The 17,660-nt window shown below is 38.3% G+C and overlaps 1 protein-coding gene across 2 annotated transcripts in view; it reads right to left on the bottom strand.

Moving 5' to 3' along the window:
• Positions 1–17,660, bottom strand: part of CERS6 (ceramide synthase 6) — a 115,450-nt gene that overhangs the window by 45,107 nt on the left and 52,683 nt on the right. For both annotated transcript variants that reach the window (XM_027911513.1, XM_027911514.1), the window contains exon 4: positions 15,337–15,394. In XM_027911513.1, coding sequence (XP_027767314.1) covers positions 15,337–15,394 — 58 coding nt within the window. The remainder of the gene's footprint in view (positions 1–15,336; positions 15,395–17,660) is intronic.

The following is a 17,660-nucleotide window of genomic DNA, read 5'->3' as shown; positions in this document are numbered from 1 at the left end:
AGCTTTACAGCTGCCTTCTATTTTTGATCACAAAGCCAGACCACATCAATTAGCCTAGAATTGATGATATCTAAGAGGATACTTCTGAATTTATTTTATTTAAAAAGACAACACATAACTGTAGGCCTGGAATTAGTCTGTGAAGAGACAGTACTGAGGTTTACGCTTGGCAAACCACACCTTGGTTACCTGCATAAAATTACACCTTTAAGAGACCAGGAAAAATCCCTGGAGCAAATAATTAAAAAAATAAATAGGGCAGTTCACCCCTGGTAGATGAGTCCAGAATTGCATGACTTCAGAGTACTCCTAATTTTCTTACAGCTTCAACAAAGCTCCAGAGTTTCCAGTGCTCCGTGCTCTGATACTATGGTTACACAAAGGCATACAGGAAAGTGGTTAATAATTAAACTCGTCATTACATATCTACTTTCTGTAATTATAGCTCCTATCTGTGGTTGCTCTGTCGGAAGAGTGCATCTGATTTTGGCCAGCCACTGACTTCCATACTATGTGCTGATGGCAAGTGTTTACCCCATCCTTCATTGTATTCCTGGTGCTGAGTTCTGGAAATCCCCAGAGAGCTGCTTTCCTTTGCAGGATTCACCATGGCTAGTTTCACTGACATATAACATGTTCCATCACTGCACGCAGCCCAAAGGGTGCCAGAGTTAATTTCTAATAATAACAAACAACAACTGCTTACCAAGTAAGCACCAAGGTACAATTTCATGCACAAACCCAGATGTTTAAGACTGTGGTATTTATGAACCTACATTGCCTACTGGGAAACTGTTGTATAGAGAAAAACCAAACAAAAGCCTCTTTCACTTTCCACTCCTCCAACTGGTATGTTTTGTTGTACTTTCATACACGCACATTGTGGCAAGGTCTCACGATCATCCCCAACAGTCTGAAAATTAGAAAGTTACTGCAACTGCAGAACTTTTAATAGGAAATACAGCCTTTCTCTAGTTCACAGAGAGGCAAGAATGTGTTTGAATCAAACGGTGCCATTGCAGGCTGTGAAGAAGCCTTTCATTAGTGAACTCTCCACTCTTAAATACTGCTGCTTGGCAGAAGTGCTTTGTCTTTGGCAGAAGTGCTGACTGCTTCTAAATGTAGAGACACCACCAAGTCCCACCAGACGACTGAGGGAGCAGAGCTCCTTCAGACAGGTTTCTGGAACAGGCAGGCCAAAAGCACCTCATCTCCAGCCACACTGGTGTGATGGTCACCAGATAGGAAGTAATTTCTCAGCACTTCAGCCACTGAGCTCAGCTAAAATGTGGCATAACCCTAAGCAACAGTGAGTAAGGACAGACTGAAGTAGCCTCTTTCCCTCCACTCCTGCAACTATTGCATTTTTCTGAGGTTAGTGCACATATACTGTATCAGGGCAATTCACCTGTGGGGTTGCAGATGTCTTTACAAATGGAATATTTAGAATCATAGAATATTCTGGGTTGGAAGAGATACATCAGGATCACCAAGTATAACTCCTGGCCCTGCATATGATACCCCAAGAGTCACACTTCTTGGTGTTTTTAATAATGTCACAATTAATAAGTACTGAAAGAAAAAAATCCCAGTGGAAGAATCCCTCTCATAATGTATTTTCCAGTGACAGAGTGAAAGAAAGGGGAAATGTTAATTAATTTTAATACTAAAACCCGGTTTGCAAGGAATTTTTTCCTGCTCAATTCTGAGTCAGTGATCATGGTAACATTTATTTCACTAAAGCAAGGGAAGACAGCCAAAATTAATTTCCCCAACCTTTAGAAATATCTACATAAAATTTTACATCAATTTTCTCTTTTTCACTTTCCCCTCCTGCTGAGAAAGCACAGATACAAGCCACTTGTTGTTTCCATTTGTCATCCTGCTGGTGGATCTATTCAGACATAACTTGTGGTATTTTTCTGCAATTGATACACTAAAACAAGTAACAATAAGACTGGCTGGTAGAGATGAGAACAAGTGAACTATGCTTATGTTTTATAACTTGCAAATTCATAAGAAGTTTTAGTATAAATCCATAGACTGTAAATTTTGGCTACAAAAAAACCCCTAGACTAGCTGGGCAAGAGGAAAGAATTTGCTTTACTCCAGCTTCTTAAGCCTACTAATATTGAGGATGGAAAAAAATCCCTGGGGAAACTCCTTAAGTCACATGTGAGATAACGGCAATTCAAAAAAATAGAAGCAAAACTCTGAATTAGATCTGAACTTACAGCTGTACTTCCCCATGCTAACCTGGCTTTGTTCAATAGTGAGCAGCCAAGACCATCAATAGGTAGAAGAAATGAGAAAGCTCTGAAAAGTGTAACAGGGTAACAATGGAAAGAAATACAACATGAAAAAAAACTCTAAAAGATCACTGATAATATATTTATTTAACTGGCAAGACTTTTGCCCTACTACTTTAAAGATAAAATGAAGCAGTTTTATGACTCAAAGCACTTAGAGTGTAAAAATACATATTGTTCTAAAGGTTACAGTAGCTTAAATGAGAATACAGCTATCCTGCTCCAAGTCATTGCCTCAACAGTGAGTTCAACTCAACAATGGCAACTCAAAGCACCAGTCAAATTATTAATAACCTGTTCTTATATCCAAACATGTACTCTTTGCTCAGGTTAAATTAGCTGTGAAAAACAGGACTGCTTCATTAATTTGAATAGCAAAACATGAAAAGCTCCTGGCAATAGGAGTGTTGAACTAAATACTATGGTACAGGTATGAATGAGGCACCTTAGTTTACAGATGAATTAAAACTATTTTTATCATAAAATTGCCAAATATAGCACTTTGGGAAGTATTTCCTCTAGAGCTGCCATTTTTATGATAGAAAACTGGAAATTTCTATCTTTCAGAAAGCTTGGCTGCCAGGAAAGTGAAAACTGTGCTCAAGTCAAAATTAGCAATCAGTCCACTGGGGGACATGAGGTCTGGCAGCCCCTCTTTCACTGCCCTAAACAACAGTGTAATGCACAAGTAGAAAAGATCCTGTGTATGGCTCAGTACCAGCTTAACTTGCCAAATTGATGATTACATAGCATTTACTTATTATTCTGATGTTATTAAATACCCCCAGCTGGATTCAAAACAGATAAAGTGAAATTCAATTCTAGATGTATTTTTTAAATTAGTGTGTTGCTTTTCCTTCCCATGATTATGTAAAATTTGTCCCCATTGTCTACATTTGAAAGTCCTGTTGCCATTAGTGTCCTATTACTGAATTAGGATATAATTGATATTCTACTTTTGCTTTTTCTTTCAAAACCCTTCAGTTTCCTTTCAGCCTCAGATAAATTCTGCCAGCCTGCCTAGCTTTGTCCTTTTTTGCCTGATCCAGTTGTTAACTTCCCTATGCTGACTGGCTGTCTCTTACAAATCCTCATTGTCCAAAATGCATTCATTTTCTTTGGTGATGCACACTGAAGTGCTGGAGTAATTTAAAATTAAGTTTCTCCACTGACTTTGATCTTTCTCACAGCATGACTCATGATTTATATCTCAAGCATCCAAAACACTCTATTAATCTCCCCTAAATGCCCTCAACAATTTTTACGCCCCTTTGAAGAGATTAAACAAATTCTTTTTCCACGAGATGGGATCTAACTATGGTCTTACTGGAAACCTTTTCCATTCATGTTGCTTATTTAAAAATGTAATACAGCATTTCCCCCTTCTCACAACAGCATTATTCAAAAGACACTCGCAAAGTATTGTTTCCTGCTTGCACAGTGAATTAGGAATTGTTTTATTTATCACCTAATGCTCAACCCTGCTTTAACAGAAAGGAGTAAGAGTATAATTGGATTTTAACACCCAAAATTATTTTAGCTTAAGAAATTTTTATCACTTACAGATACTCTGCAGTTGGTTTTATGATAAAAAAAATGTAATAAAGCCCTCTAGAGAATCCAAATCAATTTTAAAGCAAGCATAATCTGCCAAAGACAGGCTTCATTTCCTCCCTGAGGGGGCATACATATCATGTTATCCCTCTGTTAATAGCAAAGTAAAATATCAAATATCAGCATTGTGTTAAAAGGGCTCCACAGTGGTCTCTGACATTTGTCATTTAAATGAGAGTATTTATCCAGTAGCTGAAAATAAGTTCACTGAACAAAAGTAATTACAAGGTTTCAGTAATAGATAATACAACAACCTTTCAGGTGTAACACAGTAATGAAAAATGTAACAACAGATGCAGATTAGACCAGAAAAGTGCCCAACAAAATGCCTGCTTCAATGAATTCAAGAATGAAGCAGACAGCAAAAGCTCTGGAGGCAAACCTCCTGCTTCCAGCTCTTCCCACGCTGTTGTTTTCTAGAGTCACTTCTGACTCTATAAATGTAGGTATTTCCCAAACTCATGCTTTGGCATCTCAGCCTTAAAACCAGAAAAAATCAGCCTGATTTAAGTAGCCTTATTCTAAGAATCAGATGATCAGACATATTCCAAACGGTGTAAATATTTCCAAGATGCTGCACTTCTTGTATTGTAATGTTCTGCCAAATACTCAGCAGCATTAGTTTCATGAGAAAGCAGATGCTGCAGGTACAGCAAGAGGAGATAGAAAAGGTAAATGAAATACAGACCGTTACCATTCTGATGCAGGTAATTTTTTTTTTTTTTTTGCTCATTCAAATGACGTAACATGCAACATGTCATGCAAATAGCTTTCCAGTAGCTGAGAAACTTCTACAACAAATCAAGTCTGTCCTACAACTAGAAAGACTAAAACTGTCTAGGGCACTGGATTTTGAATACAGCAATTCATTTTTCAGTTTGACAGCTGCCAGTATTTTGCTGTACATTTTTTTAGATACTTCAGTTTAGATCTATCAAAATTGCTTCCTACCCATGAAGAATCTTCACAGCACTAATCTAACAATTTTGAAAAGTCACAGCTATCAACTGCTGCCTTAGGGAACTCAGCTATTCTAGGTGATCTTTGTCATAGGACAGCTTCCAGCTGGAAGAGTTGTTGTCAGTTCTATAAGCATGAATGATGTCCTCTTATGATTCCCATAAAATATTGAAGAAAAATAAATTTATTCTCTATTTCTAATGACAATAATGGTTTAGAGTCCCCATGAAAGATGTTTTCTATGCACTGCAGAAGACTTGTAGGAAAGAATTTGAAACTTAATTTCTGCATTCAAACTCTTTTGTTATTTTTCCCCAGAACAGTATCTTTAATATTCTAACTATGATTTAAATATAATTTAAACTGAAGCACAACCTTTGCTTTGAAATCATGAAAAGGTCATGATCCTGACCCAAATGAAAATCCAGAAGTCCAAGTAAACACACGTCACACCTCTGCAGCTGTTGGTTTCAGAAATCACATTGCTCATGAATCCCCTATTCAGGGATCCTGTGAGAGTGATCTCAAAGTCCAAGGGCTTCTATTCAACTTCTAAGGAGACTTCTAAGCTATCATACTTGTGAAATACAGGGCTTTTAAGGAAGCACAGTATCAGTTCTATATACGAGTTGGTTATACTTATATTTGCTATAAGAATACATACTTACATTTATTTACCTGCAATCTAATTTGCAACAATTCATAAATCCCAGAGCAGATCATTCACAGTGCAATGACTGCAGGTTTCATTTCAAACAGGGTAACTTAAAAAATTTTTCTGTATATTCCTTCATTTCTCAATCCAACACCAACTAGAGAAGAAACAGAAGCTTGTTTGAAAGCACAGACATGGATCTTCTCTATTAGCAGCTTCATTCCACTGCAGAACTCTCGGTGTCATGAATGTAGTGGGCACAGTAACCACAAATACAGCACAGATTCCCAAGTATAGCATTTAAAACATCAACCTCAAAACTTGTCAAAGAGCCCAAAAGAATCCTTTTCAGTAAGACCTACGTACAATCAGTAACATTAAGAAAACTATTCACGAGCATGCTCTGCTTGAATATCTTAACAGCTCTTTGCAGATGCAGCCACCTTTGCTACAACACAACTGCTCTCTCATGAAACGGGAGGGATGACTTCAAAAGTATTCTTAAAAATCATCGTTCAATAAAACACTGCAAGCAGCACGAGGCTTCTGAAAAGGCTACTGTGTATACCTCCTGCAGTGTGACTACAGTGAGGAGTCACTGGACAACTGAGAAAGACCAGTTGGCTTCAAAGCAGCTGCACCTGGCCTTGCTTCCCCTGCACCTCCGGAGTCGACTGATCACAATCCCGGCTGCCTCTGTCTCACTGTTCCAGCAGGTGACAGGGCACAGTAGCAGTAACAGAGGCAGAATGGCACCCTGTTCTCATTAGCACTTTGGAGACTGGAATGTACAAAGATAAAGCTCCTTATTTATTATCTCCATATTTTAGAAAACTGACAGGAACAAATCACTTCCAGAAAGACCCTGATGCAAATCTGCTGAACCACAACTGACCCTGAGAACTAAATCAAGGCCATTGCTATCTGTTTATTTGGGAAAATCTACTAACAGTGGATAAAATAGTAACAGTAAAAAGATGGCAACAAGAGAGGAATGAAACAAGGCAGCTTTTCTGTGGTCCACATGAACACTTTAAACCTGAAGAGAGTTACAGGATTACTAAAACCATTCTCTGAAACAATAAAGTGAGTTGGAGAAATGGGGAGCTGCAGTGTAGCAATCTGACAAAGAAAGTAGATATGGAGGCATACATTTTCTTCAAGAAGGTAGTTATGTTAGTGCTTCCAAAACAGTTTTATTTAGCAGCTGCAATAGATGTATTTGACCACATCTGAATATATGACTGCATCCAGAACAGACCTCAGGGTGTTCTGAAGAAAGCTGATGTTTCAGAAGAACTGATGTTCTGAGGATGAAGTATCACTGATAGAAGAGATGCAAGACAAAGCATGCAGTGAAGCTGATAAACAGTTTAATACCAGCTTAGCTAGAAAACTGATAGAAAGACAAACAGCAGGAAGTTTCCAAAAGCAGAATGCAAATGATATGCCACAGCAGGTAAACATCAATTGTTCCTGTGTTCCAGTCTTATTTCCCACATGATATGAACTTACAGTCTTCATCACAGAGATGCCTATTCCCCCAAATACAACAATTTTATGAGTACCTCTGCGTATCAACAATTATTTACTTCCTCTAAGGTTAACAATCTCAATAATCAAGAGATACAGGTGAACTGTAATACAGAAACTATGTCAAAAATCAATCACCACATTATGAAGTGACAAGTTCTTTTTTTGTATTTCAAATGAAGGTGGCCTGACTTAAGGCTATAAAATTCTTGAGTATAATAAGCAATCAAAAACAGCATTTACAAATTCTACACTACTCTCCCTAGGCTATAACATCTGCATGTATCACTGCTTCTGTTTTATTCCAAAAAGAGGCAAACAAGCCAAGTGAACTGAACAGCAGAATGCAACACTCTTACTCACAAAAAAAAAAAAAAAAAAAAAAAAAGGATTAGAAAGCCAGTTTCTATGTGTGCACATAGTTTCAAGAAAGAGGAACTTTCATAACAGCAAAAGTGGAGCTGTTGGGGCTTTTTTTTCCCCCTCATACTACACTGCTATCTTTCTATTTGCCTGTGAGATACTGGATCTGAATCTCACTGAATTATTGATATGGGTTGGAACAAACTCACTTTGCCTGTGCGTGTGTGTGGGGAAGAGCTGGGCCTGGACCTGCAGGAAGGTGGTAATGCCTGCACACAAGGGCTGTGCTGAGGGCAGGAGGCAGAGCCAACAATGCTGTGCCCGTGCAGGGCACATGGCAGAGCTGCAGGTCCTGCAGCAGGGCCCTCCCACACCACGCCCCTGCAGCCTCTGGTTGGCTACAGCACAGCTCACTTTGGCCTGGAGGGAAACCAAACTGTATAAATACACGAGACTCCTGTGAGTCTCTTGTCAACGCTGAGATCTGGGTTTGATTCCCGGTTAGGACACTCCCCGGGCAGATGGAGCTCGTTAGCCCGTAAGGCAATCCATCTACGTCCTGAGGACCTCGCTGCCACTGTCCAAGCATGCTTGGCCCCGGCAGATGAACCTCAGGATTAAAGGGTGGGCTCAGTTCCGCGCACACTGTGTCTCACCTAAAAAATCCAATGCGCAGGCTGGAAGGTGGAAAGACCTTCCCCGGTTCTTCGTTCGCGAAGAGACTGGCCATTATATTATCTCTCCTTTCCTGCAGTTTAAACCATGTGAGCCATTAGATCTTGTCAGTAACCATTCTTCCTTTTCTCTCTTCGTTTCTCTCTTTCTTTTCCCTTTTAATCTGTTTTCTTCTTTTACTCTTTGTAAAATCGTGTTTTACTAAAGCTAGTATATTGATTGTTTTTAGTGTGTTTTTTTTTCTGCGGAATGGGTTTTTGTGCTGAGTGTTTTAGTGAAATATGTTTTTCTTGGTTGTATTTTACTCCTGTAAAACCTTTTGCCAAAAAATCTTATTTTTCTCGCTAAATTAAAAAGAATTTCTCTTAGAGAAGAGTGTGTGACTCTTTCTCCAGACACTAATTCGAGGTTATAAAGAACCAAAAGGCCTTTAAAAAGCCTTAAATAAGATATAACCTCTCTGGGCAGCTTATAGCTTAAAATCCAGAGTGAAACCTTGCCTCCCATATATCTTTTTCAATTGAGTGGGGTTTTGGAGTCAATTTTACACTTCAACGTGGCTTCCTCTGTTCTCTTGCAAGCTCTCTGCACTACCAGCAGTTGTAACCACACAGCACACAGCTCTGTTGTAGGGGATGACTCATTAGGAAGAACACTCAATCAGCTGCACACATACAGAAGCTTGATGCACCCAGCATTCTATAACATAGCCACAGCAACCTTCATATCATCAGCCTTACTTCAACATTAAATTTGAAAAACAGTAAGATTTGTTTATCCAGGCAGATGGTCCTTTTCCCAGAAGGATATCTACATGCAACTTCAGGTTCTTGCATCTCAGTACAGACTTCACAAGACTTTCACTGGAGAAAATTCATGCTCTTTTCTGAGTTTGTAATTCTCATGGGCAATTAAAGGAAGGAAACTAAATGTGAAAAGTCACTATATGACACCTGGAAGCTTTGCTTCCAGATGTTTGTAAAGACTTCTCATTTTACAGACGCTGCTTAGCACCAAGGATGAGCAAGCAAGAAACAAGCCAATCCTGAATTCCTCAGTCTGTTTCTTTATCACTGAAGCTAATGCTATTTTTCCCATTTAATGGAAGCACAATCAGACCATTAACCTTTAATGAGCCAAGCCACCATTTGTTTAACTGCAAATAATACTGAAGAAAACAAAAAATTATCTTGTTCCTATGTTAACAATAAGCAAAGCAGTCAGTTTAATGCCACTGGAACTTCATGTCTTGCTGGCATCAGTACTGGTGTGGTGCTCTGCAAGGAAGTGTTTTGTAGACACACAAATGAAACAAATGGTAGTGCTGAAAAATCTCAGCATCATTCAGAAGGAGGAAGAATTTGCATATACATTATCAGATTGGAAATATAATTGGTTACTTATCTTTTATGCTTCAAATCTTAGCGATTTATAAAGATACAAAGAATGCTGTAGTGAAAGGATTGGCTTCGGTCCTTCAGTCCTCAGTGCCAAAATATCTCTTTTAGAAGCTTGGAAACTAAGATGATGGGATGGTCACATCCAGCATTTGCCATTTTGCCAAGAATCTGGGCAATCAGGAGTAGACACGAAGGTGGATGCTTCGCATTAAATGATTTTGTCGGCCACCCACTCTTCAGCCACAAATCATTTAAATCCGCTATGGAAAACATAGTGAAGAATGGAGTTGGCAGCCAGTAAAAAAGAAAGCTTCATCTTCTCTTTGAAAGCCTCTACCTCCGTCTGTTTCCTCACACAGAAGAATACTTGCTATCAAATCTGCTCTTGAAAATGATAGTATTTGAGGTAGCAAGTGAACTGGCTGGAACTCTAACCTACATTTACATTGATTCCCTCTTCTCACAAAGTATCAGAAATGACAGAGGTGACTTATATCCTAATTATGATGACCTATTTCATCCCCTCAGTGCATAAGCCACCACACTACTGCAGGGCATGTCCGGAAACCCACAGTGTTATGGGGTTGAGCGACAAATCAATCTCCCAAGGTCTACTTTATATCCATTACCTAGCAAGCTTACAGTTCATTTTCATCAAATTGAAAGTTCTGGTTTGAAAGAACAAATATACCTTTCACTTTAACAATGGGAGACCCTTTGGGAAGCAGAAAGTCTCATCCCACAATTACACCACTTGGTAAAACAAATAAGTTACTAACTGAAAGACTTAAGTTAGAGAGGACATGAAGAAGAAGCAGCAATACTCTGTGAGAAACATTTTAAAAAAAAAACAAAACCAAAGAAACAATTTCATCGAGATGCTTTGAGATTGAAACATCATTAACAACTTCACTAGTTACAGATAGCAAACCCCCTAATAAAGTTAAACCTTGCAGCCTGAAAAGGAGCTGGGGAAGGGAGGAATGTATAATATGATAATTAAATACTAATAACTCTATGGTAAATTTTTTTCTGAAGTCTGTTGGTCTCTTAGGTATATATATATCAAAATTTGTAGGTGATACAATGGCTTGGTTAAGTTTGTGGAAGGCTGTGAGTTACTCCTCTCCACATGGTCTGTTTGTAAGTAAGCAAGCAAGTGCCTTGCCTTCTCCACTCTCCTGCCAAAGACTTAAGTCTCTCACTTCACTCTTGAAAGGGGCACATGTTTCTTTGATATCATAAAATATTTGTAAGAAAGACCAATCATACAGCTGCACCCTAAAGGCACACAACAATGGTAGAAGCTGCCCTTTTACTGTTTCTTTAGGCCCAAGAAAAGGGAAACAGCTAACGCAGATGGATATGGTCTGTGCCATGAACTGTACACATTATAGGAATATTCATACAGTGTCACTCTTATTATCGCAACAAAGTTGACAACATCCACCCATTTGAGGTCACAGGCACCAAGGATGAGACCAGCACAAACTCCATAAGGTTCTCCTGCCTTCACAGTTCAGTGGTTCTGTTGGCAGGAGGTGGGGAAGAGTGTTGTGAACAATCTGTTGTACGACCCAGAGCCTGTGGAAAGCAGATACGGATAGAGGGAAGGAGGCTGGGTGGTAGCAAGAGTTATTATGCATTTTACACTGCTAAAACCCCTCATACACAATATCAGCACCCAATCATGGCCTGCAGCAAACAGCCACACTCAGGACACTACTGTCAATCCTCAGCCTTTCTAACCTGAGGGATTTTTCTGAGTTCATGATGAACTTTATTCAGCAAAGTGACCCAATCCAAGTGTCCTGCAGACATCACAAAGAGAAAAACTTATTTAAAACATATAAGTTCTGTTGCAACAGAGCAAACTTTGACAACAAAGTTTTATGTAAATCACTTTTTCCCTGTGATTTGAGATTTTTGGAAAATACTTTTCAACAGAAGTAACATTTTTTTGATTTTATGAATACCTTAACAGCATACATCTGTCACTGGAAAAAGACAAAACCCAAGAGAAGAATTTGATTGAGACACAGCCTTCAGTAAGAAGAAAGCTATAAATCTCCAGCATGTACTCAGGAAATACAGCATGTCAAAAGAACTGATATATCATGTGCAGTTACTACAAAAATTTAGAGGTTGCTTTATTCAGTGCAAAAATTAATTCTATTTAGATCAGCCCTTACCTGCAGTCATGGACAGTAACAACGACAAGCTTGCCACAGCATTTCAGAGGGTGTTATGACTGCTCTGTAGGGTAGCTTTTTTAGCTTTCACCTGCTTTTGTAGGGAAGCAAAAATCAAAGCTGAAACCCTAGGCCTCTTTTTCCTTGCAAGATGCGCTACCCAGGCAACCTAAAACTTGAATGTAGTTAGTTACCATCATTCAAAAATAAATTAACCTTGGAATGTGTGCCATGCTGATAGTATCACACAGATAACTAAAACAGAATTGATAAATCTAAGTAATTACTGCTTATTAAGCTGGAGTACATCTCCCCCAAATGCCAGATAAGCTTCAGTAAGGCACCGAAGACATAATGACACTTTTTGCAAGAAAGGTGGTTTCCTACAGTATCCTGTTTAGATCTTCTTGGGTGGTCCAGTGGGCACAAAGAGATGCTGACATCCACCCTTCTGCTGATACTGCACTGATGCAATAATATTACTTTATGCAGCAAATAGGGAAGGTGACAGTAGAAGACAAAGTAGCAATGATTCATGTGCTGTCGGCATTAAGAGAAAGGTGTTTTCAGAAAGAATCCAAAATTCACTTCTAGGCAAAGGGCCAGCACAAAGCAAAGGACCTCCAACTTGCTCAAAGTGGTGTTTAAGTAATTGGCAGGCCCCATGCCAGTCCTGTAGGTTAATTTCACTCTCAGATTAAGGAAAGAAAATGCAAGAGAGTCAAAAGTGAACAGAAAACCCCATCAAGTCAGCAACATATGCAGCAAAGCAAGGGAGTGGCAGGTTGTAAGGAGACAAAATAAAGTCAGGAGGGAAGGACAATAATATATGTTGCCTGGCAATTAAAGAGTTAACAAAGAAATTACAGAAGAGGTGATGCATTGGGCAGATTGTTTTAGGGAGCACCTTTTGAATGATTGAGCTGGTTCACTTTTCTAAAGGAAGTACCTGTGAGAGTTAAAGTAATTTAATGATCAACTAGCGAGGAGCACTTCCCACTTAACATGGCAAAAAGTTTTCTCAAATTAAGGATCTTAACTATCCAGAAATGGACAAACCAACCAACCTTGAATGATTCTGTTATTTTGAAAAGCAACAAAATGCAGTTTCCCTTCTAAAAATACGTTCTTAGCACATTTGGATGTTTGAAAGACATACCATATCAAAATGTCTAACGCAACAACCCAAAGTCATGTATTAGCTACGCATTAGAATAAGTTTTAAAAGTCAAAACAAGTATTTCCAATGTGGTGCTACACTGGTGGCATATTCCATTCTTCAAAACACAAACATTTGTGGTATTCACTCTTTTGTGCCCTCTCTCAGTAAGGCAGCACATGTTGTGATCGAACTGCACCAGTAGGGACTGCCTTTACACCTGGGCTCACTCACTGTGCTTACTTCTGGACTAGTATTCTTAGGGATGGGCTTAAGCAGACCTTGTTATTTGAAAGGATTCAAACCACTACTGTAGCATTAACACAGTAAGATGCTACTGACTATGATACAAACTTTATCTCCAGGCAAAACAGATTTTTGAAGGAAAGATCTTTCTATCAAATTTGTCAGAGAATTTATTATGCTTAAATTCTATCACTAGTTTCCTAAGGAAGCAATTTAGTCTTCTTTGCAATTATTCAATTATGAAAACCAAGACTAATTAAAAAGGATTATCCACTTGGGTACTGTAGCAATGCTCTCCCTCCAGATTTTGGGGTCTGGATTTTACTCCTTGCAAATACAGATCTCCCATCTAAGTGGACTCAGCAAAATCTTTAGTGTTTGATCAACACCAAAGAGTTTTGATGAATAGACAAAAAGCCTGTACTTTCTTTTAGTTGCACAGTGTTACTAGGGAGATAGTGTAAATATAAACACAATCATAATTATAATTTTGTTAATTTACATATATTTCCAAGAGGAAAACCTGAGTAAACAAAGCAGAACACTGGAGTAATGACAATAGCATAAAATGGTACAAGACTTATAACACTGTGCATAAATGACTAATTACAAATACATACATAATTACATACTAAACATTTTTTATTTGTAAAAGTGAAATATGTTGGAAATTAAAATAACAGCAAAAAGAACACAGCTGCTCCTTGTTAAGCAAGCAGTTGTATACCTTGTTCAAACAACTATGCTGCGCCAGCCAGCCCTCCTCATACTGCAGTGATATGCTGAACTAGAAGACATCCTGACCATTCCAAAGGTTTCCAGCCTTTAGAAACAGCTCACAATGGCCTGTAATGAAGCATGCTATTACTATTCTTCTTAGTTTATAGAAATGCTGGTATTCAGAATTTTTCCTAGAACAGACTCTTTGTGCTGAGAGAGATTCACTTTATTAATCATAGGAATGATTTCTTGTAGTGACTTTGTGGTATTTGTTAAGGGTGATTTTTGTGGCATTTACGGTAATAAAGTAGAAAAATTGAGATTATAAAGTCTCTGGGTCCTTGTTTATTACAGAATCCTGTGAACCCACAGCCGTGATCTCCGCACACCTGCAGGCCAAGTAACCTTTCAGGCTGTGACAATTCACTATTAAAACTGTTCTCGTATTTCATACCACAGATATTTGCGAACCCAAATGCAGAAAACAGGATATCAGATCGTGACCATACAGCCTGTTAATGGATGAAGTACACACAAAATATAAGTGTTCAAGGGGGCAGGGAGAGATTGCACATCATATGCTGCTCCGGCTGGTTTGGAGCACTGGTGCCCACACTTCCCCTGGGGCTGACTACTGCTAAATAGCTGAGAACAGCTCTGATGTGCCCTCCCCAGACAGGCATATCATCAGTCCTGCTGGCACCAAGTTGCCTGCCACCTGAGACAGGCTCAAGAAGTACAGCCATAAAAATGATTAGTACTTTTTTTAACAGGTTCTTTTACTTACGAAGCACCAGAAACATTTAGGATACATTTTCTCCTCTCAGATTTTTGTCCAAAAAAAGAAGGTAAGATAACACGAACACACTGAGTGCACACATTCCCCAAATTTCACCACTCAGAAGTGCAAAAATATGGCCTGACTTTCACAAAAGCTCCAAGAACTAGTCACACTGTAAAAGCAATTTGCACCATAAATCCATATTACCGTCTACGGCAGGGTTAACAGACCTATGCCAGAGTGTTTAGAAGCTAACAATATCCTTCTCTGCTTAAAACACCTGAAACACAGCATTGACAGGAAACTCCATACAAACTTCAGACAAAGAATAGATAAAAAAAAAAAAAAAAGGCATTTTATAAAACACTGATGTGTTTTGTTTGTTAGTAAAAAGTAACCTCTGCCAAAGGCATTTAAGTAAGGATGATGGAGAAACTGAGATGAATACTTTGGTAAGCCTTACTGCCAGCTTAATATCCATAATGAAAATCAATTAAGTGAACTAGGCATGTTGTTAGACCTTTTTCCTCTTTTAAAACCCATTAAATATTGATAAGAACTTAGAATCCTTACTAATGCCAGTAGCAAAGCATTTTATGTATATTAAGTAAGTTTTAATTTTTATTCTTTAAAAACATAGGCTTTATGTCTGTGCTTTATGTTCTACCTACATGAGACTTCAAACAAGTCTGTGAGGTGTTATGAAAGCATAATAATATAAATGCCTACCTTTTTCAGGAACCGTACTCCATAGGTAAATATATAAAGGTAAAATGTAAATCTCCACCTGCAAAAGGTACAAGAGATTAACTCTAGGATACCAGGTTTACATAATTTACAGTTCAACACATGATTTCTTCTAGCACTGCCAAACCACTACACCCTGGTCACATTAACAGAAGTTGAAACGAAATTTTTGTCTGGTTTTCTACAACTTTTGTTACCAAGCACTGCGCTCATTTGGCTGCTTTTCCTGGCCTCGTTAGCTCTCTGAAAATACTGGTTAATTTCACCTAAACATAACAGAGAAAAACCCTCATAAATTTTTAAGGATAATTAAGTTTTTTTAAAGTTTCATGAAAACTAGCAGAACAGCAAAGAGAGGACAATTTGTACATCTGTTGCAGGGAAGTTCACCTGTTATTAGACACCAGGACAAAGATAATAAGAAATGTTATTAATTCTTCTACAGGTGACTTTGAAGTAATGCATGCTAAATACACTCTTTAATTATGAAAAGAATAATTCACAATGAGCTAGAAATTCACATAGCAGATTCCAGCACTTCATACTTTGCTTTAGAGATTGCATTTGTGTCAGATAGATATGCTGGATACAGATACATATATCAACAATTTACATCAGCTTCCCAAGTGTTCCCTTGATAAAAGTGATTCTATATTTTACCAAACACACATGGAAAAATTGCCAGGCCTCTGGTTTCTTTTTTCAGAGAGAGGCAAACTAGAAGCTAAGAACAAGATGCCATGGAAAGTAAGAGAAACCACCAGGAGATTTAATACAAAATCATCCTCTTATCTATGTCTTTCTTCCTTCTCCACTGAAAGAAGACATACAGAGTAACTTCCTTTCTTTTGGACCCATTACTCACTTAGGAAGAGCTAACGGAAGTATATGGAAATAAAATCATAACCTTGTGCAGTGTGAATTCTTAAGAGGAATTCCTGTTTGGTTTTTTCCCCCCAAGGTTTGGAGTGACTACACATACATGCTTAATATAAACACCAGTGAAGTAATATTCATAACATTTATAGCAGGATGAGATTTATCTTCCTTTAAGTGAGGCAATGCTGCAACGTGAATCATCTTCAATGACATATTTTACAGCACTTACTCTCCACTGGCAAAACTATTGGTTTCCTGTTAATTGGCACTGGAGTGTGTTCAAACATTACTGAAATGGTTACAAAAACTGAAAATGTTTCTATCTAAAAGGTTAATCCAAATCTTTCTCTTCAAAGCTACTTTTACAGGTTAGAAAGACAGTTGTGTCGTACATAAGTAACACTCTGATAAACTGAGGAGAGTATAAGAACATCAATGAGATTTAAATTTTGATACTTCAGCTGAAGAAAAGTTATCTTTTATCCTGTAGTGACAGAAATACCAATCCCTTCAAGAGTTCAGTCACTGCAGTAAAAGGGCTCACTATTTTCTAGTATGCTGGCAGTTTCCTCAAGATACTGAGAAAACAGACTACTTGGAGACTAAATGTTAGTTGTGCTGGTAGAAAATCTTCAGATCATGCACATGGAAGAAACTGCAAGTACAGTAATATGGATGAAGGATTTATCTGGGTGACAATTTTCTTGTTAGGCCAATCCTGTAGCTAGGAAACCTGCCGTTTAACTTCAAGGTTATATACATCATCTAGTGAAAGTTTTAAGACCGTCACTGAAAATAAAAATATTAGGACAAAAAAACTGTCTAACCTAATCACTGATGAGCACTCCCAGTGCCCTTCTTTCACTTTTAAATGTGAGCAGTTATGATAAGTTCCTTGCAAAGAGTTTTATCACCTTTATTTCACGTTTCTTCAAGCAAAATTCATAATGCCTTTGAGGACATTTGTAGCTTGCTGTTGGGAGATGCAACATTCCATAAAGGAGTTCAAAGGCAGCCTGACATATCTGAAATATGTTCATGGTTGAGTTTTAGCTGGTGGGTCTCAGAGACTTTCCAGTCTGCACAGACATTTGGAATACTCTGCAGTATTTCCTGCAGCTATCACCCCAAAGAAAAGAAAAAGATCCTTTATTGAAACAAGCAAATTCAAACCCTCCAATTTCCCGATCTAACTTTCCACCCACCTTCCAAAGTACTGCCTCTGCTGTAAACTTGCACTAGAGCCATGGATTGCCGTGTAGGAGAATTTCTGGAGCTTTGGAAAAACCTCAGAGCCAAGAGCACTATGTATTATTTGGGTCTGCCAAGGACAACCAACTTGCACAAACTGTTCAGCTGCTACAAAGGTGATAATTGCACACAAGGATATGATAAAATATGCTCTTTTTCCCTAACCTACCTAACAA

This window comes from Empidonax traillii, unplaced genomic scaffold (assembly GCF_003031625.1).
Source record: "Empidonax traillii isolate 1590-97213 ecotype Southwest subspecies unplaced genomic scaffold, ASM303162v1 scaffold33:size3420811, whole genome shotgun sequence".
Taxonomy (NCBI): Eukaryota; Metazoa; Chordata; class Aves; order Passeriformes; family Tyrannidae; genus Empidonax; species Empidonax traillii.
This window is presented reverse-complemented; position numbering and strand designations above follow the sequence as displayed.